This window comes from Taudactylus pleione, unplaced genomic scaffold (genome assembly GCF_031769625.1).
Source record: "Taudactylus pleione unplaced genomic scaffold, aTauple2 ptg000336l, whole genome shotgun sequence".
Lineage (NCBI taxonomy): Eukaryota > Metazoa > Chordata > Amphibia > Anura > Myobatrachidae > Taudactylus > Taudactylus pleione.
Window position 1 is genome coordinate 2,573,616 of NW_028284737.1, and position 21,123 is coordinate 2,594,738.

Genomic DNA, 21,123 nt, shown 5'->3' on the forward strand with positions numbered 1-21,123 from the left:
TGTGTTTTGGGGTGTTGGGTGACACCCAGGGACCTGTTGAAGGGTGCTGTTGTTAGAGGTTTGCGCAGTGGAGGTATCTAGATCCATTGTATTGCAATCCACTGGAGTGTTAACCACTGCATATGAATGCTCAGCCACAGATATGCTCCCCCAAATGGTGGTGACACTGCTGCGTTTGCGTTGCCTCCCCTTTACGTCCCACAAACTTTGACTGTCAATCATTCTTTGTCCAAACAAATCCTTACTATGACCGCCATGCGACTAACACATGCATTACAAAAACAAAACGGCCAAATGTGCAAACACCAGTATATCCCAAACGCAGTCCTCAAGGTACCCCAACAGCTCAAGTTTTACAAATATCCATGTTTGAGCACAGGTGGTTAAATCAAATTGACCGATGTACTAATTAAGTCACCCGTGAACAGGCATGGACATCCTTAAAACCTGGACTGTTAGGGTGCCTTGAGGACTGTGTTTTGGAACCGCTGCAAATAAGGGTTGTCCTGGTTCAGTCAGACTTTTTGTTTATGTATTTTAGCTTAATTGTACCTTTAAGATAATAGACAATTGTATAAAACAATATGTCCAATAAGTATTTATTTTAAATATTCTAAATAAATATTCAAACTCCTTTACATTTATAGTTTTCTAATAATTTACTGTGACCAGATGGTTAGATTTAATACAGAATATTTACATTTGTATTGTGTAAACCAAATAGTGTTAGATACAGTTCTACAGAAATAGGACTCTTGTTCAGATGAATGTAGATCCCAAGCGGTTTTGCAGTTATATCTTATAGCTGTTCCTTTGTAGAAGATACCAAATTGTTTATGATGTTCACCCTCCATAACTGGTTATTCTTACTGCATTGGTCTTTCCCAGCGCATTAACTTAACATTCAGAATCTGATTGTGACGCTTTTCATGCCTTGCCGGTGTTTCCAGCCACTGGACCAATGTCCTAAGTTAGATAAACAAAAGTATTTGTATTAGTCTTGAACTTTACAATTCAAAAATAAAATAGGCTCTATGGCCATTTGCTCTATATACCAATGGCATACAGCCAAATCAAAGGGTCCTTAGTGATTCATTAGACCAGGCGTGGTCAACCTGTGGCTCTCCAGTTGTGGTGAAACTACAAGTCCTAGCATTCTTTACCAGCTGATCAGTGGGAGGGTATGCTACCCTATGTATGCTTGGTTTCACAGCCAACATCAGTACGCACTTGCATTAGCCCTATTCCTTGGCAAAATGTCCATCTGAACACATACAAAAATATTTGTACACACAACTCACATTTTGCCATTCACTAAACCTGGCTCAAACATTTTTCTAGACCAGTGTTTCCCAATCTCGGTCCTCAAAGCACACCTTGGGGTAGATTTACTAAAGGTTCTAAAATAGACAAGTGCGATGTTGCCCATAGCAACCAGATTCTAGCCATTTCTCTATTGCATTCTAGAAAATGATACACAGAATTTGGTTGCTATGGGCAACATCACCACTTGTCTAAAGCTGCCCATACATGGCGCAATATGCACCTTGCTATGCGACTTGGCATCCGACGGCTGACATACCGGGTAGTCCCCACACATGGAGCGATCAGGAGGCCGGGACCGCCCGATATGCCGGCACCCCCCTCCCCCATAACCCTGCATGGGATCGTACATCGCTTCCCCAGATCAAGTGAACATGCAGTAAGATCTGGAGGTGAAATGTATGACCCCACGGGAGCGCACCCTGGCAGATGATATGCCCACACACGGTACGATATAGCAGCGATATTGCACAGTGTACGGGCACCATAAGAAGCTTTAGTAAATATACCCCACCTCCAGGGGCTATATTTAGCAGTGTTCTCCCCAGGCTGTTTTTTGCGGGTGCACCACCCAACAAGAAACAGCCTACCACCTGGCACTTTGGGAAGCTGCAAGTGGGGACAGTATCTGGGAGCTGTATAAACAGGACCAGATCCTACAGACTTTGCAGCTTTTTCATAATCAGACGACTGGGCCTTTAATAAGAAGAGAATTAATATATAGAATGTTATTTCAAGTTTAAATCATTATAAAAAGGTAAGTGTTTAAAACATTTTATTATTGTCAAGGCCCCCGTCTGGCTACTTCTTGATGCCACCCGGCTGGAAAAATTTTCTGGGGAGAACACAGTTTAGTAAAGATCGATTTTGTATTCTGTTCAATTTGCCGTTCGATTTTGGTTCAACTTTGACATTGGCGATTTACTAAAGCCAAAATCAAAAAAGTCAATCGAATAGAAAACGGAATTTCACTCAATCGAATATAGGCAAAATATCATCAATGTTTTTCCATAGTCAAATATAGGATCACTTCATTTCCGATCAAAATCGCACTTCAAATCCCCAAATGAATAGAGTAATGGGAGACAGTTGATTTGAGCTTCTAAACACCATTCTTTTGGCTGGAAATTGATTGTGATGCCTTTAAAAGTTCCCAAAAGCATGTGGGGCAGTCTGGCTGTAGGAATAATGGCTGCTCAAGGCTACGCTGTGTACCTACCCACGGTATCAGGGGCGTAACTAGCTCTTTGGGGGCCCCATAGCTAAGGTGACATAATTAGGCCACCCCCCATATTTAAAAAAAATATATGTATATACACATGTATACAGTATATATCCATATAAATATTTATAAACATATTTAAGATGAGCATTATATTTATGAAAAAATTAGATAATCACTTTCACTTTTCTAGAGTGTGCACAAGTGTTCCCCTGTTAATTAGTGTGCATGTGATACATTTGGCCCAATAGGAAGTGGAGTTCGATTTTGGATTTGATTTTAATGGGGATCTGAGGTTTGATTTTGGAAGGGATTTAATAAACTGAACACAAAATCCCTTCTTAAAATCGACTAAAATCAAATTAGATTTGAAAATAGATTATTAGTAAATGAGGGATTTGCAGTTTCGATTTAAATTCGATTTCAGTCGATTTTATAGATTTATAAAATTGAATACCAAAACGAACTTTAGTAAATTTATCCCCAGGTTTTGAGGATATCCATGGTTAAATCAAAAGTAAGTGAGATACTCATTAAGTCACCTGTCCTTATCGTTAATGTTAGTGTGCCTAAAGGAGAGAGGTTGCAAAACACTGCTCTAGACAAACTGTTTTACTCACAGATCAGTTAATATTTAGTATTACAGCACTCTGTATAGGTAATGTACAGACTCCTTAGTTGTAAGTGACCCACACCTCCCATAAAGGGGATGCAGTCAGGAAGCCGACGGTCTAAATGCCGACCGCCGGCTTCCCGACTGTGTAATCCCGGCAGGGGTCTAATGACGCCAATCATTATACCTACGCTGTGTGACCGACGCCCGGCAGACCGAATGAAGGTAAGCCGGGTGCAGACAGCCTTGCGGGTGAAGGAGTAAGGGTTTGCTTAGGGGCTCGCAGGGGGACTTAGGGGTAATGGTTAGACTATGGGAATGGGGGTTTAGGGTTAAGCACCCCTGGGGGGAGGTTAGGGTTAGGCACCCCACCCGGCGGACTTAGGTTTAGGCTGCGGGGAAGGGTTAGGCACTTACAGGGGGGGTTTGAGGTAGGCACCCCTAAGGGATGGTTAGCGTTAGGGGTGGAGGGGGGGGGGGGGTTAGGTTAGTGATAGCTTAAATACTTACCTGTCGGAAACTTCACCGTCTGTCTTCCGCCGTCGGGATTTGAACCGCCGGACATGCGTTTTCCCCATAAAGCTAGCTATAGGACATCAGCTTAAAACAATACATTTATTCTAGAATGCCCCTGACAGGCTTAAGGCACATTTACAAATTTTAAAAAAAGGTAATTATGTTGTAAATGCAAAATGCAAGATCATTTCCTGACATAAGTAGGGAGACCGCAAGCACATGCACTGTTGCTATTGGAGGGTATTACCAGTTAGATGCAGTATAGGAGACCGCGCTACCTTCTCATCCCTCCAACCACTCACCCAAGTCAGTGGTCCTGTACACATGACTCCATGCAGCTTTCTCCTGTCATATTAGCTCTCTCCCAAAATAAACTATACAATTCTACAAACAAAACCAATTTTAAGATGTTTGACATAAAATTTGAAAACCCACCAAACATTTACATATGTATATTGGGTATTCCAACACAAGTCTGGCTGCCCCATTTACGTGGATGTGGGGGGTTTCTCCTTATCGGACGAGACTTTGATGAAAGTTCCCAGCTGTATTGTATGTACATCCTGTAGCTGTTCCAGCTGTCTCTTCCCGCGGCGCAGGAGATACTCAATGATCATGATGTTAGTCCTTGGGATCTTTGCATTCTTCCTGAACTCGTGCTGGATTTGGGGTAGGAATCCAGGTTTGCCTTTCCCAGCTAGTAAAAACTGCTTATACAGACTTAGAACTTGTTTCTGGAGGTTACTGTGTCTCGTCATTGTACCTCATATCACCAGCCCAATGTTCTGCAGATATAAAGCACAAAATAAGTAGAAATAAGTAGGCTTTTATTTTTAGAAATCCAGAATATATTAAAAGTATAAGCACTAAAGTTTCTGTATTAACAGTTCTCATTACTTTATTTAAAAACGCGGAGCAGAGAGTTACGGCTATTTGTCAGGGGATGAAGGAGAATTTCCTGACCACCCCCCCCCCCTTCCCGCTCAAAATAGGGCATAGCTTAATTCACCCGCAGCACAATATTTACCATAGGTATTTATCATCTGGGTAGAAAGTTCAGTTTGTATACATACAGGGCTTTACAATTACCAGCTATACCAGAGGTTCCCAAACTCAGTCCTCAAGTTACCCTAACAGTCCAGGTTTTAAGGATATCCATGTTGACCACAGGTGACATAATTAGTACCTCAGTTAGTTTAATACAACCTCCTGTGCTCAACCATTTAGATCTCTAAATCTAGAACTGTTGGGGACCCTTGAGGACCACATTTGGGAAACACTGAGCTACACAATTTTTATACAGACTGTGTGTAAATGGTTCTTATAAAACACTACTCAGATGAAGATTTGTCAAACTATTTTGGGCCTTGTATTCAGAATTAGTGAATCAAAGGAGCAATTTGTGCTTGGTAAAACTATGTTGCACTACAGATGTAGGATGTGGATGTGTATCCTAGCTTAATTCTAAATAGGATTTTAAAAATAAAGCTGGTCAGCATTTGTTTGCTATATGCAAAAGCAGCCAATATTTTCCCTGCATGCAAAAATAAAATTAATGCTTTTGGACCCCTTGTATTTAAAATAGTTTGTTCCAGGAGCAAATTGCACTTATTTTGCTTCAAATAAGGCCCATTGTGCATAGCATAAACTTCTCCAATTAGCACGCAGACATAAAGAGCATTAATGACTTTGCCTGCACCCCTGCAACAGAAACAGAAAGGGCTACCTAGGGGGTTGTAAAACCATGGTAGTTTTACTAAATGCCAGTCATCGGTAATAGTATCTATCCTTATGAGCAATTCACAAGGGAAGGAAAAAAATTATAATATATAAATACATGGGTTGGGTATGGATTGCCAGCAGTCGGGATACCACTGGTCAGGCTACCGACAGCAGCATCCCCATGTGCCTACACCTAATATCCCCCTCACCGCACCCTAATCCTCCCCCTAGTGGCTAACCCTAACCCTCCCCTAACTGGCGATACTTACCTTCGGGATGCCCTCAGTTGGGATACTGCTGTCGGGATTTCGGCGCCGGTATTTAGACCATCAGCATCCCACACGCCAGGATACAGACTACATCTCCAATAGATACGAGCCAAATCAAGCAATATAATAGCTTAGGCACGGTTTGCAGGACGCACAAATCCATAAATACAGTAACCTCAATTTGTGCATTTGAAAGAACCTCTATGGGTCTACTAAATTATATGCACAAAGTAGGGTGATGTTGCCAGCGTTCAAATCCCATCACAACAGCACATTACCCCTAACTGAATAGACACTTGTGCGCTGCACAGTGCAGAGCGAAGTTCAATATAGTACAAAAAAAAAAAAAAGCGCACACACTAGGCCCTGTTCATGGTGCTTTCAGCAGGAGCCCAAAACTTAATGCACATGAAGAGTAATTATTCAACAAGTACAATAGAATTAAAGAACAGGTCAAACATGACAGTGTTACTGAAAAATGCCAGATCCCTTCCCAACAGAGCTGGGAGGGCCCCAGTGACACATGCAGGGTTAGTATAGGAGGGTGTTACCAGTGAGCAGCAGTATGGGGGACAGCTGCACCTTCTCATGCCTCCAGCCCATTACTCCTGTAGTAAGGAGGGGTAGAGCCAGCATCATTATACATAGGGGGGGTAAGTGCAGCCTAGCCCCGTGTACATACATGTTCCATCACAGTACAGGTGTCTCATCCCTCCCAGCAGTGAGACACGTCAGTTACCTGTCCTGGCATCAGGGGGCTGCACACCTCCTCCCCACACAGCTGCAGAAGCCCAGGCCGCATAACGCTGTTTTCCCCCATTAGCACAGCACACACTGACCTTCCTCCCATGGTTCCGTTCCCCCCTCCTATGCTACCCGGAAACGCCGGAGCATAGAGATTGCTTTAACATCCTCTCGGTTGAGCCCTGCACTGCCACCTGCTGTCTCCACACGGTAATTACGCTGATCATCCCTGGACAGTAATGCATGCAAAGGTATAGATCTCCTCTAACTAGTATCACTATCAGAGACTTCTTCCCATTCCGCCTTATCAATATGTAAATCATGGCACTACAAAATAAATCATGTTTCTTAGCGTAACATTTCATGTGGCCAAAGAGGGACACAGGTTCTAAAATAATAATAATAATTAATAAATCATATAACCACAATCTTCCCCACACACACTCACAGACTCATCAACAGGATTACAGCCCTCATTCAGAGGCGGTCGAGAATCAGAAAAAAAAACAATCGCACGGCCGGGCGAGCGCAACCAAATTGACGCCCATACATGAACAAAGCACCTCCTCTAGCTAGCGAGTGATAGCAGTTAGCGATCGAGTCAATCGTTGTCAGTCGTTGTCAGTCGCTGTTAATTTTCTTCTGATGGTTGCGGCCGCTTGTGTTGTGCGCAAATTACATCAAACATTAACAAAAAAACGCATAGAATAAACCATCCCCACGAAATATATTTATTCTTATTATTCTCTAATTCAAACGCAACTGAATCAATTACAAGCCAATTAGCAGTGTTATTAGCAACAACAAGTGATTATTAGCTGCTTACATTGTGTGGCACAAAATAGAAACATCAAACATAACATAAGTCACATTCGATAGTATCGATTGTACTCTGGTGCTTGAGAGAGCACATACCCAACCTCAAGCTGTACGATCAGCCAGGCCTCTAACCTGCTCGCAGAGTGACGTTTTACTACTTCCGGCCTTCTATGTCGGTCGTAGCAGGAAATTTATGTACGCCCTGAAAACGGTGAGGAACGCCTGCGTTTTTAGACCACCACCCCCGTCAACACCCACAAACGGCCTTACATTTTGGAATTTCATGATCAACCAACCCAGGTGTCGGCAGAGCGAGGAATTGCCCCAATAGCGGATAGATGCATGGGCCCCATAAGTTTTTTACTCCAATTTAGCCACCTTTTATATAACCGCCAAACACACTTATGACAATCTTTTTAGAGTGTGAATAAAATACTGGGCCTGATGAAGATGTGGACACTACTTGCTGAGCGATTGTCGATGGACTGCACATGTCTCTGCCGCATGTATAGCTTAGCCGTACGTCTAAAGCTGGGTACATACTGAGCGGGCCGACATATCGGATCCTGGGTACACATCAGAACGAGGTGATGAACGACGGAACAATCCCTCGGTCCGTCCTTCATTAGGTGCAAAGGAGCCGCATGCGATATCGTCCGGTTGGACGCGCACCGTGCGGCAGTGGGAGTGTGCATATTAGCCATACACACTGAGCGATGCAGCCGATGTGTCGTAGGCCCTAGGTATAGGCATTCCAGGCAAATGCCTAGGGCATCTGGAATGCCTAAGAGGCATTGAAACTATTAGCGGCACCAGTGCATTGTATCGGGTCCCGATACAATGAAGGGGCCCGCAGCTAGCAGTACTAATAATGAGTTAAACGGACTCATTATTACAGTACAATGCGCTGTGGCTGGCCGCGGGCTGTACCAAAGAAGAAGGCGGTCTGACTCCGGCCGGAGGAGGAGGGCCCTCCCCTTCTTATCCATGCTCTACCTGACTAGGGATGGCCATCAATGATTCAGATGTTTTTCCCATCGATGGGGGAGAACCAGATGGTCTTCCTCCATCGATGGAAGAACATAACCAAATAGTTATTCTTTTTTCAAGGTGTCGGGACACGGAGCATAGCTCTGCCCCCCCGACACCGCAAAGCCACACCCCCATTCTGATTGGCCCACGAGCCAGTCAGTCTTGGAACAGGGATGACCATCGGTTGGTGAAGCCATCGATGGCCAACCATTGCATAGTTGCTTACAATCCATGGCCACTTTCTATTTTGCCATTGATGGTAACCATACCGATGGCCATCCCTATACCTGACCAGGCTGTCACTATACAGCATGAGACTCAGCCCCTCCCCCCGAGTACCCGCCCCCTCCTCACTATTCTGTATGCACACTCCATTCCCTGCCTTAGGTTTTTTTTTTAATTAAATTTGCAAAAATCTCAAAAAAACTTTTTACATGTTGTCATTATGGGGTATTGTGTGTAGAATTTTGAGGACAAAAATGAATTTATTCCATTTTGGAATAAGGCTGTAACATAGCAAAATGTGGAAAAAGTGAAGCGCTGTGAATACTTTCCAGATGCACTGTATGTATATCTAGAGGGAGATGTAATAGATATGTTAAAAAGTATGTAGTTATTTCAGGCCGTCACTCTCAATACCGACATCCGAATCCTGACAAGGAAGTTAGGGCCCGATTCAGACCTGCTCGCTAAGCTGCGTTTGCACGTAGCCTGCCGATGTCTGCAATGTGCGCATGCATATAAGACGCAGTGCGTCTGCGCAAGCTAGTCCATGCGATCAGGGAGCGTTCACACGCTGCACATAGCCACCAGGACGCGGCTTTATTGGGTTGTGACAGGGGGTGGTCGATGGGAATAGGGGTGTGGTGGTGCAAACGCAGGCGTGTCTGAGCATCTTAACGCTGTTTCAGAGGCCTGCATAATTAAGACGCAGCGCCATAATACACATGACATGGCTGAATTACACACTGAAACACTCGCAGTGCTTGCGGTAGGGTATGGTCAGCCACAAGTATGGGTCCGATGTTACTCAATGTCACCTAATGTTGCATACACTTCCAGGAGATGACGTGTATTACGAAGGGAAAGTGGGCGTCTTATGACAGGCTGGTGGGCGTCTATATACACACTGTGATCGCACGCCAAGACATAGTGGGCGTGCTAATGTCTTGCCGTGCGATCGCTAGATTTGCATACCTTGGCAGATGACGGCTGCGTGCGAACGCATCTAGCGAGCTGGTCTTAATCGGGCCCTTAATCTTAATCACAACGCCGGAACACTGAAGGACGCTAGCCCCAACGAGGTAAGTCCGTGGCGCCCTTAGCGTTAGGGGGGGGAGGGTTAGGTTTAGGGAGCGTATCGGGGTTAGGGTTAGATTTGGTGGGGAGGTTAGGGTTAGTCACCCTTACGGGGGAGGGTTCGGTACCCCAGGGGGAGGTTAAGGTTAGGCACCCCCCAGGGGAGGGTTAGGTTTAAGTTGCGGTAAGGGGGGAATCGGGTGGCGCTCCCGACCTCCCGGGAAGGCAGGCAAGCCTCCTGGCTGCCGCCAACCTCTCCTATCCCCCCCCCCGCAATTACATGTAAAAGTCCCGCAGCGGGGGGGCAGTGACGCGATTCACGCGGAATCACGTAATTTTGTCTCTGCCCCCTGCTTCACAATGCCTGTAATATTGGCAGTGTGTAGGGGGGCGGGGCCAAAATGATGCGATTGCGTGGCTCCGACCCCCGCCTGCAAACACTTGCCGTCAGGCCGGCCCCGCCACTGTGTGCTGGCTGCCCCCCAGTGATTCTGATCTGGCTGCTCCCTCCCGGAAGGTGCAGCCAGATAGTCTGCAAGTAATGGTTAGGGTTAGGCAGCCTTGTACAAAATCGCAGCTGCTAATGCATTAGCGTCCACATATGAATCAGGATCGCTGTTTGGGACGTTCTTCCCAACACTGTTGCAAAAATTCCCACAAATATGGCACTAGTAGGTTGCTTTGCTTTCACCATTCTGTCCATGATTTGAACCCCAACATCTTGTCTTTTCCCCAAAGGTAGTTCTGACATAGGGCCTGATCAAGATGTGCACGCAGTACCGATGTTTGCACAGTTGAGCGATTATTTGCTACTGCGCATGCTCAAAAAGTCCAGCAAACCTTAAGTCCAGAAAACCAATGTGTGCGATGGCGTATGCATTTGCGTACGACATTGCTATGACTTGAGACGGCATCTGCGATCCAAGGAAGTTTCAGGGTGGAGAGGTGACCTACAGTTATTGCAAAAAGAGTAGTTTGGATGGGAGTGTTATGGGTATGTTATGAGCGCGGTCCGGCATGCGGCTGCATTCTCTTTCGCATCAATGCAGCACGGTTTCCATATTTTGTGAAACTTACAAGGGAGGCTGTGTGCCAGGCAGTGGATGGTCGGGAGTCGATGTTGTGATTGATGGTGGAGTGATCAGAATCACCAGCACAGTTGGGCATTGCTCACATAATGTCACAACGTGTCTGAACCCTGTGCCCACTTGCCGGGTCCAGCAGTGCTAGAGTACTGGTCAGTGTAAGGCAGCCCTCTGCTAGTGTTTTGGTCCCGACTCCTTCTCTCGTCCTTCCCTGTCGGCGGCAAGTGCAGGTGACCGTGGCTCCCCCTAGGGGTGTCCGCGCTAAACTGCAGGAAGATTAAAGGGACAGAGGCGCCAAACGTGACGTCACGTTTGGCGCAAAGAATTTAACTCCTCCCTATAAAGGGAGTCTCTGAGCACTAGGCAGGTGCCAGAGTATAGGCTCTTAACCATACTCAACAGTTTCCAGTGTTTGCATGACTGTGGCTTCGTCTGTGACCTGCTTCCGTCTCCTCCCTGGTACATCCCTTGGTATTCCTTTTCTGACCTTAGCTTACCTCTGTGACCTGCATACATCTCCTCCCTGGTACCTCCCTTGGTATTCCTGTTCTTACCTTAGCTAGCCTCTGTGACCTGCATACGTCTCCTCCCTGGTACGTCCCTTGGTATTCCTGTTCTGACCTTAGCTGTCCTCTGTGACCTGCATACGTCTCCTCCCTGGTACTTCCCTTGGTATTCCTGTTCTGACCTTAGCTATCCTCTGTGACCTGCATACGTCTCCTCCCTGGTACTTCCCTTGGTATTCCTGCTCTGACCTTAGCTACCGTCTGTGACCAGCATACATCTCCTCCCTGGTACCTCCCTTGGTATTCCTGTTCTGACCTTAGCTATCCTCTGTGACCAGCATACGTCTCTTCCCTGGTACCTCCCTTGGTATTCCTGTTCTGACCTTAGCTATCCTCTGTGACCTGCATACGTCTCCTCCCTGGTATTTCCCTTGGTATTCCTGTTCTGACCTTAGCTTACCTCTGTGACCTGCATACGTCTCCTCCCTGGTACCTCCCTTGGTATTCCTGTTCTGACCTTAGCTAGCCTCTGTGACCTGCATATGTCTCCTCCCTGGTACGTCCCTTGGTATTCCTGTTCTGACCTTAGCTGTCCTCTGTGACCTGCATACGTCTCCTCCCTGGTACTTCCCTTGGTATTCCTGTTCTGACCTTAGCTACCCTCTGTGACCTGCATACGTCTCCTCCCTGGTACTTCCCTTGGTATTCCTGTTCTGACCTTAGCTATCCTCTGTGACCTGCATACATCTCCTCCCTGGTACTTCCCTTGGTATTCCTGTTCTGACCTTAGCTACCCTCTGTGACCTGCATACGTCTCCTCCCTGGTACTTCCCTTGGTATTCCTGTTCTGACCTTAGCTATCCTCTGTGACCTGCATACATCTCCTCCCTGGTACTTCCCTTGGTATTCCTGTTCTGACCTTAGCTATCCTCTGTGACCTGCATACGTCTCCTCCCTGGTACAATCTTGTTAGTTCGATACTGACGCGCCTTGTCGACTATGCTGTACATTTTCATCTTACTTCGCTCCATTCAGAGTACACCAGCACCTGTATTAGGGAACCTAGTTGAGAGCCGCAACCTGCATGTCGGACACAGCTAAGTCCAAACTTCCTTTTGGGGGTCCCTGGTGAATACTCTGCGCCTCAGTAATCGTCTCGTCAATACCAACATACGGGTTAGCATCCGCTATCTTTCCGTGACTTGCGACACATATGCAAAGTGGGTATTGCAGGGTTTGTTCAGTCCATCACACTGAAGTGTACAAGAGAAATGCTCAAACCGACATTTGCATATTTTCACACTTGCGAATCCGTGAGAAACTGCAGCCGTGCATGAACTGAGCGCACCTCTATATCAGGCCCAGTGCCTGGAGGTACCTGGGGTATGTCTTGGGTAATTATGCTGCTTTAGGATAAACCCTTGATTATCTAGGCATGATCTTCTTTGGGGGGGGAAGTGCCTGATTTGCCTGTTTAATTCCTTCTAACCTTGGATTCCTGGTGGGGTCGATGGTTTGGTGATGGCCGGGGAAATAACTTCCGCTCAGGTGTGTACTTAGCCTTTGTCACCGTCCCCCTGAGATCATGTAACCCTGAAGGTCTGCCCTCTGTCTCCATCTGTAACCAACTATGTTGCTTTGTGTTCCAGGAAATCTGTGAAGAGGATGTCCAGATGGAAGGGGCAGAGGCGTGGTGACACCATTCATGTCATCATGGCCCCACCCCCTACAATGATGTAACGGCTGGCTGCATTACATGATGATGTGATTAAATCACATCAGGCCCCACCTTACGTAACAGGAAATGTGGGCAGATGCAGAAGGGATGTCTACCCCAAATTCAAGAGTATCCCAGAAATTCCAGGAAAGTAGTTATAATCACTGGACCTGATCATAACACAATTGTATTAATTTCATCTATATGTACTGTGTAAATCATCTTGGGGTGCTTCATACTCTAACCACTGATGAAGCTGGAAGGTGAAACTCGAGTTGGGCATCAAATGTGATGGATTTCTCCTGTCTGTGATGTGTTGGTACCGTCGTGATTCCGGTTATTTAGGGCTTATTTCAGAGGAGGACGCTGCTTTCACAGTTGAACAATATTTTGCTACAGCACATGCGCAAAAACTCAGAGCAAACACGAACTTAACCATACGATAGCGGTCGCATTTGTGTATGGGATCGGTATCATTAGAAAAGGCCACTGCGACTTCCGTGGGCGGAGTATCGTGAATGGCCGCGTTTTATACAGCTCCTTCACTAGGACTCAAATCGGCATCCATCTAGCCTTTAAAATAGAACATAACCTGGATTTTTTCGACTATATACCTTTATAAGGACTCTAGGAGCTGATCGAGCCCTGAGTGTTGAATGGAGCACTATTTTTTCCCCGGATCCTAGCCCTGCAAACAAGGGCGTCTATGATCGCCATACCGGCGTGATTTACAGGATTTTTTCCTGTGTACACTGAGCCTGTGAACGGCGCTCTTCCCGACTCCCCCTCATCCTAATCTTCCGACCACCCTACATTGAATACTCATCGCTTACTGCCTGACTGGGTGGCTGCGGAGTGGCCGGCGTCTACACGTGGAACGAGGGCTGGACGATGATGCCGAGGGGTTGAATGTGTGGACCCGACTCGCTGGTTCTCCTATACCCTGCTTCAGACGCAGTGACCATGGCCCCTGGGACTTGATCTATTTGATGGCCGACTTTTGTGGTTCCTGATGAGCCATTACCTGGGATTCCTCACAGACAACACACGAGGAGGAGGGAGTGTCGACGCTGCCGGATTCCACACTGAAACGAGCAGCCGCAGAATACCCGGCGGCTCCACGAGGTGCACGGATCGAGCGGTGTTCCGGAGGGGCTGACTGCACGGTCCCACTGTGCTGGCTCTCTGCATAGAGTCTGATAGCTGTGATTGCGGCTCCTGGGACTTGGCTTGAGAGGCGACTGAAACCTGCGGATCCTGGTGGCTCCTTCCTTGAGAATCCTGGTGGATCACTATAGGGAGAAAACTGGTGGATACCTCCTGATAAAGTCGGGCTGCTGACCTAGGCGCTCCTCTGTGCCCCCTTACCTTTTACACCTCCCGAATGCCCTTATCTGAAAGGTCATAACTACTGTCCAGCGGGACTGCTGCGGGACATCTGACGACCTGCTGACTTGCCGAAAATAGTATATGTGCTGTGTTCCCTACGTCAGCGGTGGGCTCTGCTGCACTGGAGCTGTTCTACCCCTACTGCCGGGTCTATAAAAGGTAGTGGAACTTACTACCCTTATCTATTGACCTCCCCAATGGGACTTCGGATATCGGGCAGCCTTGCAGTCTTGGGGTCTGTTGTCCAAGACAAGAGTTACTGTGTACTCCCTGAAATCTATTGTTAACCTTGGATCCTTTACCTTTGATACTGTGACAGTATATCTCATATCAATATTTCTTATCTCTTTGTCTCTTTCCATATTATTCAAGTGTAATATGCTGATATTGTAGTAAATTGATGTATAATTTACCATAACCATTCTGATAACTTAATCAGCTCTGCCATCTAGTGGCGACTTATAGATAATACACTAATACCCTATCTGAAACTGTCTGATACCTACTAAGCAGAAAAGGGTAATTTATTTTAAGTTATATTCTAATGTTATGCTATTAATATGTAATCATTATGTATCATTCACGGGGGTTATTACTAATTCTCTGGCTTATTTCTATTCATGGTATGGACAGATATTTCAACAAAATCTAACCATCTAAAATGGGGAAACCACAAAAACAACCGACCAAACCCATTCCTAATAAAACTACATTAGTATCTAATCCATCAACTTCAGGGCCCACATCCCCATCGAGTGCACCCCCTGAAAGCCCTCCTTCATAAGATGTATTAGAACCCTCTCAAATATTTACTTCAACACAGGCTTTGCAAATTGATAAAAAACTGGATACTATACAGTCATCCATTAATGCAATCCTAACCCACCTCGAGTCTAATACCAAAAGACTTGTGGAAGTTGAACAACGTACCAGTGATAATGAAGCTGCCATATTGGCTCTTCAAAACACAGTTGAGGAACAGGCTCAATACATAACAACTATGGAATCTAAGCTAGACGATTTGGAAAATCGTCACAGACTAAATAACTTAAGGTTCATTGGTATTCCAGAGTATATTAAAGGTTCTGATTTGTTTGATCTCAATACAGATATTATTAACACGCTTAATGTTTCTACTACTTCCGGGACAGTGACCATAGAAAGAGCACATCGCATTGGTCCTGAACGCGAAACCCGTAACGCGAATCCAAGACCAGTGATTGCAAAATTTCTAAACTACCGAGATAAGGAAAACATCCTGATAGCATACAGGAAACAACATACACTTATGATTCGGGATTTCAAGGTCTTGATATTTCAGGACTTTTCGGTCTCTGTCACCCAGAAACGTAGAGAATTCACCCCTATCTGTAAGCACTTGTTTGAAAATAATATCCGTTTCGCTCTGCTGTATCCAGCAAAACTCAGGGTCATGGATATTGGTAAACCCATTTTTTTTGAAGATCCCTCCTTAGCCAGAAATCACTTTCAAATTTCGCAAAACACATCATCCACCAATCCTCCCCCTAATGGATGATTGTTCCCTTTTTCTTCTTAGCTCAGTACTAATACACAGTAAAATTACAATTTTGAAGCGTAACTAACGCGCGGTTACTATTTGTACAATTTGATAACTTGATATTGAAAATTCTATGTTTAATTGTTTCTATATGTTGAAGCAATCACCAATATTGCAGTTCTTTATATGTTATATGTCTTTGCCTTTTTTTGTTTCTTTTTCTCTCCCTTTTTATTTTTTCTCTTTTACTTTCTCCCTTCCCTTTTTGTTCCCCCTCCCTCTTGGGCTGTGCACTGCTCAAGGGTGGTGGTCTAACACTCCTAAATTCTACTTTCGTCTTGCTCGCTGGGATGAGACGGAAGATACTCCATTGAAAATTTTCGATTGGTTCTCTCATCGTAAAACTGGGGTAGGTTGATGTCACCACAATCACCTTTGTCAAATACGGTACAATTAAGCTCTACTTCCTTTAGATGTATGTCATGGAATGTAGCAGGTTTAAATTCTGTTATTAAACGACGTAAGGTCTTAAACCATTTAAAACGGTTTCATCCTGACATTATAATGCTTCAAGAAACACACTGGTTAAAAAGTGCTAATTCTAGTTTAAAAAGCCCCTGGATTCAGGAATGTATTTCTGCCTCTTATTGTAAAAAAAAACGTGGAGTTGCCATACTATTTAATAAAAATTTAGTATATTCTATTACAAATACACTGGCGGACCCTGAGGGCAGATTTCTTCTGATCCATATCACAATCCAAGGTGAACGTTTCACACTCCTCAATATATATGCTCCAAACTTTCCTAAATTCTCTTTTTATAAAAATATTTCTAACATACTCATGAAACATGATACACCCAATCTAATAGTTGGAGGAGACTTTAATTCATTACATGATAATATTTTGGATCATTCTAATCTGCCGAGTAGGCTTCCTGTATCTCCGCGGGAAGGTGTTTCCCTTTTGTGTTCTCATCATGCCTTGATTGACGCTTGGAGACTCCAAAATGCTTCTAGTCATGAATTTACTTTCCATTCTAGAGTATATGACTCCTTCACTAGAATTGATTATATTTTAATAGCAGAAAATCTATTGTCTCGTATAACGCAGACTTCTATTGACAATATTATCATTTCTGACCATGCCCCTATTATTTTAGATCTGACGCGACATACACCTCTAAATACTTCTTGTCTCTGGCGCTTCCCTTCTTATCTCTCGCAAAATGAAGACTTTCAAAAATATTTACAAGCCAAATGGTATGATTATGTTGATGATAACATCGCTCACTGGAATGATCCAGTATTATTTTGGTAAGCGTCAAAGGCAGTTATGAGGGGACATGTCATATCCTATCTAGCTAAACGCAATAAAGATCACAAAGAAAAACTTTGTCTTTTAAATAACAATTTAAGTATCTCCTATAAACAATATTTGTCCTTTACAACAGCAGAAAACAGATCTATTTATCTTCAAAATAAACAAATATTAGAAGCTTTTTTATTACAAGAAGCTAAACTTAGCACAGATTTTACTAATAATCATTATTATTTTCGATGGGGAGGCAAAACGGGAAAGCTTTTAGCATTTATGGCTAAACGACAACAGAAAAGGCATTATATCACAAGTCTTTGCGATCCTACAACAGGAATCACAACTACTTCTCAATCGGACATCTCAAAACTTCTAGAAGTATATTTCCAAAATTTATATACAGCCGATATGCCTAATCTAGCAAATGCGAAACAATTTCTTAATGAAGTCATGCTACCAAAATTGTCCACTCAGCAGAGGGAATGCTTAGAAGACAATATCACAGAAGAAGAGGTTATAATGGCTATTGATTCGCTCAAACTAAATAAGGCTCCTGGCCCTGATGGCCTCACAGCAAATTATTATAAATTATTAAAAGATGATATTGCACCTACTCTTACAAATTTATTACAACAAATTTATTCAGATAAACTTACTTATCATTCATTTAACGAGGCAATTACAATCTTAATAACCAAGCCGGATAGAGATACCTTCTTGATGTCTTCATATAGGCCCATCAGTTTGCTTATTCAGGACTATAAAATCCTGGCAAAAATTATGTCATCAGATTACATAATATGATGCCGACACTTCTTACCCCACATCAACATGGATTTACAAAAGGCCGTCATCCTGTGTTAGCTATCCATTCAGCTATTGCAGTATTGACCTCCTCTCCAACAAACCAAAGGTCCTCCAACATTTTGTTGAGTTTAGACGCCGAGAAGGCCTTTGATAAAATTTTGTGGGAATATCTGTTCCTAGTCCTAGATTCTAGAGAATTTGGGACATCATTTCTAAATATGATCAAATACCTTTATTTGAACCCGTGTACTAGGTTACTTGTCAATGGCCTTCTTGGTAACACAATACATAGGCTGTCCACTCTCGCCTCTCTTATTTAATTTAGCCCTTGACCCATTGATTCGTGCTCTTCAAGATTGGTCCCTGCTAAGGGGTGCTTTTATTGGAGACTATGAATTAAGACTTATGGCTTTTGCGGATGACCTTCTCCTCTTTATATCAAACCCGGAAATCAGTTTGACCCCCTTATTTAATAAATTGGAACAATTCGGCAATATTTCTGGATTTACAATTAACTTCACTAAATCTACGGCGTTAGCTTTGTGTAATAAACCCTTTAAACCTAGGGATACTTTGGGTGGCTTGAGATGGGCGTCATCTCATATACCTTATTTAGGTATTCAACTACCCAAAAATATTCATAATTTGTACTCTCTGAATATTACTTCAATAATGAATAAAATATTTACGGAAATGGAAAGCTGGCAACATTTTCAACTTTCTTACTTAGGAAAAGCCAATTTAATTAAAATTAGGGGTGAGCAGGTTCGGATTTCTGAAATCCGAACCCCCCCGATCCGAGGCAGATCCGAGTCAGGCTCAACTTTTCCCGCCTGACTCGGATCTGAAATCGAGGCAAAACGTCATCATCCCGCCTTCCGAGTCTCGCGGGTTTTGGATCCTATATAAGGTACCCGCGTCGGCGCCATTTTCTCACTCGGCTGTGGACAGTGAAGAGGGAGGGTGGGAGTTAGGGCTGGCTGGGCTGTGTAGTGTAGTGTAGTGTAGTGCAGAGTAGTGTTGTGCTGTGCTGTGCTGCGCTGTGGTACTGTTGTCCACTACTTCAAAGTCCATAGGGGCTGGCTGTGTTGTGCTGTGCTGCTGTTGTTAATAGGGGCTGTGTCCACTACTTCAAAGTCCAAAGGGGCTGGCTGGACTGTGTTGTGCAGTCAGTTCTCCATAGGGGCTGTGTCCACTCCAAAGTCCTGTGCAGTGTCCCAGTCCTAAAGGGGTGCTGTAGTGTTGTCCAGGGGGTGCTCTGTCCATCAGGGGTGCTCCCCCCAAGTGCTAAAAAAATAATATTTTTTGTGTGTTTGTGAATTGTGTGCGCAGTAGCCGCACGTGCATCAACAAAGTAGTGCCAAGCGTGCGCCTGTGTCATAAGTAAAGGGCCGGCTGGCTTGACCGTTAAAAGGTGCTGTAACCCCCAAAGTGCACTCCAGTCCAAACCCAAAAAAATATTATTTTCTGTGTTTGTGAATTGTGTGCGCAGTAGCCGCACGTGCATCAACAAAGTAGTGCCAAGCGTGCGCCTGTGTCATAAGTAAAGGGCCGGCTGGCTTGACCGTTAAAGGGTGCTGTAACCCCCAAAGTACACTCCAGTCCAAACCAAAAAAAAAAATATTTTCTGTGTTTGTGAATTGTGTGCGCAGTAGCCGCACGTGCATCAACAAAGTAGTGCCAAGCGTGCGCCTGTGTCATAAGTAAAGGGCCGGCTGGCTTGACCGTTAAAAGGTGCTGTAACCCCCAAAGTGCACTCCAGTCCAAACCCAAAAAAATATTATTTTCTGTGTTTGTGAATTGTGTGCGCAGTAGCCGCACGTGCATCAACAAAGTAGTGCCAAGCGTGCGCCTGTGTCATAAGTAAAGGGCCGGCTGGCTTGACCGTTAAAGGGTGCTGTAACCCCCAAAGTACACTCCAGTCCAAACCAAAAAAAAAAATATTTTCTGTGTTTGTGAATTGTGTGCGCAGTAGCCGCACGTGCATCAACAAAGTAGTGCCAAGCGTGCGCCTGTGTCATAAGTAAAGGGCCGGCTGGCTTGACCATTAAAGGGTGCTGTAACCCCCAAAGTACACTCCAAACCAAATAACAAAATATTTTTTCTGTGTTTGTGAATTGTGTGCGCAGTAGCCGCACGTGTATCAACAAAGTAATGCCAAGCGTGCGCCTGTGTCATAAGTAAAGGGCCGGCTGGCTTGACCGTTAAAGGGTGCTGTAACCCCCAAAGTACACTCCAGTCCAAACCAAAAAAAATAATATTTTCTGTGTTTGTGTGCGCTTTAGCCGCACGTATATATCAAATCGATATAACATAAATGGAGGACCAAACTTTCTCCGATAAAAATAAAATAGGGAAAGATCAAGAACCACTTCCTCCTAGTGCTGTTGCTGCTGCTGGGAGTTGTTCATCATCCCAGAGAGGAAGTAGGAACATCACTACTTTTACTAAACAATTGACCCTCCAACAGTCCTTAGCGAGGAGGATGAAGTACGACAGCAGTCATCCTGAAGCAAAACGTATAACTGAGGCCTTGACTGCTATGTTGGTGTTAGACGTGCGTCCGGTATCCGCCATTAGTGCAGTGGGATTTAGACAATTGATGGAGGTAGTGTGTCCCCGATTCCAAATCCCGTCTAGATTCCACCTGCATCCTCAAAGCAGCAGCGACAAGTGTGCGTCTGTCTGTTAAAGGATGGTGTAACCCTCAAAGTGTGCTCCACAAACAATAAAAATATTCTTCTTCTTTTTTCTGTCTTTGTGAATTGTGTGGGCTGTAGCCGCACTTGCATCCTTAAAGCAGCAGCGACAAGCGTGCGTCTGTCTGTTAAAGGGTGGTGACACCCTCAAAGTGTGCTACACAAACAATAAAAATATTCTTCTTTTTTTTCCTGTCTTTGTGAAATGTGTAGGCTGTAGCCGCACCTGCATCCTTAATGCAGCAGCGACAAGCGTGCGGCTGTCTGTTAAAGGGTGGTGACACCCTCAAAGTGTCCTACACAAACAATAAAAATATTGTTCTTTTTTTTTCTGTCTTTGTGAATTGTGTGGGCTGTAGCCGCACTTGCATCCTCAAAGCAGCAGCGACAAGCGTGCGTCTGTCTGTTAAAGGGTGGTGTAACTCTCAAAGTGCTCCAAAAAATAAAAAACTATTTTTTTAATGTGTTTATGACTTGTGTGCGATGTAGCCACACTTGCAACCTCAAAGCAGCAGCTACAAGCGT

General features: G+C 44.6%; 1 protein-coding gene and 1 non-coding gene across 4 annotated transcripts; both read right to left on the bottom strand.

The window, feature by feature from the left end:
* Positions 1-640: 640 nt before the first annotated feature.
* On the bottom strand, positions 641-6,590 carry SDHAF1 (succinate dehydrogenase complex assembly factor 1). 3 transcript variants are annotated; one of them, XR_015869529.1, is made up of 3 exons: positions 6,505-6,590; positions 4,110-4,459; positions 641-966 (listed from the first exon to the last, which is right to left on the bottom strand). XR_015869529.1 is itself a non-coding variant. In XM_088443875.1 (3 exons), exon 2 carries the CDS (start codon positions 4,430-4,432, stop codon positions 4,163-4,165), a length of 270 nt encoding a protein of 89 aa, XP_088300001.1. In that variant the 5' UTR covers positions 4,433-4,459; positions 6,405-6,552; the 3' UTR covers positions 641-966; positions 4,121-4,162. The 3 variants fall into 3 exon arrangements, 1 of the variants encoding a protein (XP_088300001.1); XR_015869528.1 differs by having other exon boundaries at positions 6,405-6,552; XM_088443875.1 differs by having other exon boundaries at positions 4,121-4,459; positions 6,405-6,552.
* Positions 6,186-6,262, bottom strand: LOC148508867 (small nucleolar RNA SNORA47). Its single transcript, XR_015869534.1, has one exon. It is a non-coding gene; the product is annotated as a small nucleolar RNA SNORA47 (small nucleolar RNA).
* Positions 6,591-21,123: the final 14,533 nt, after the last annotated feature.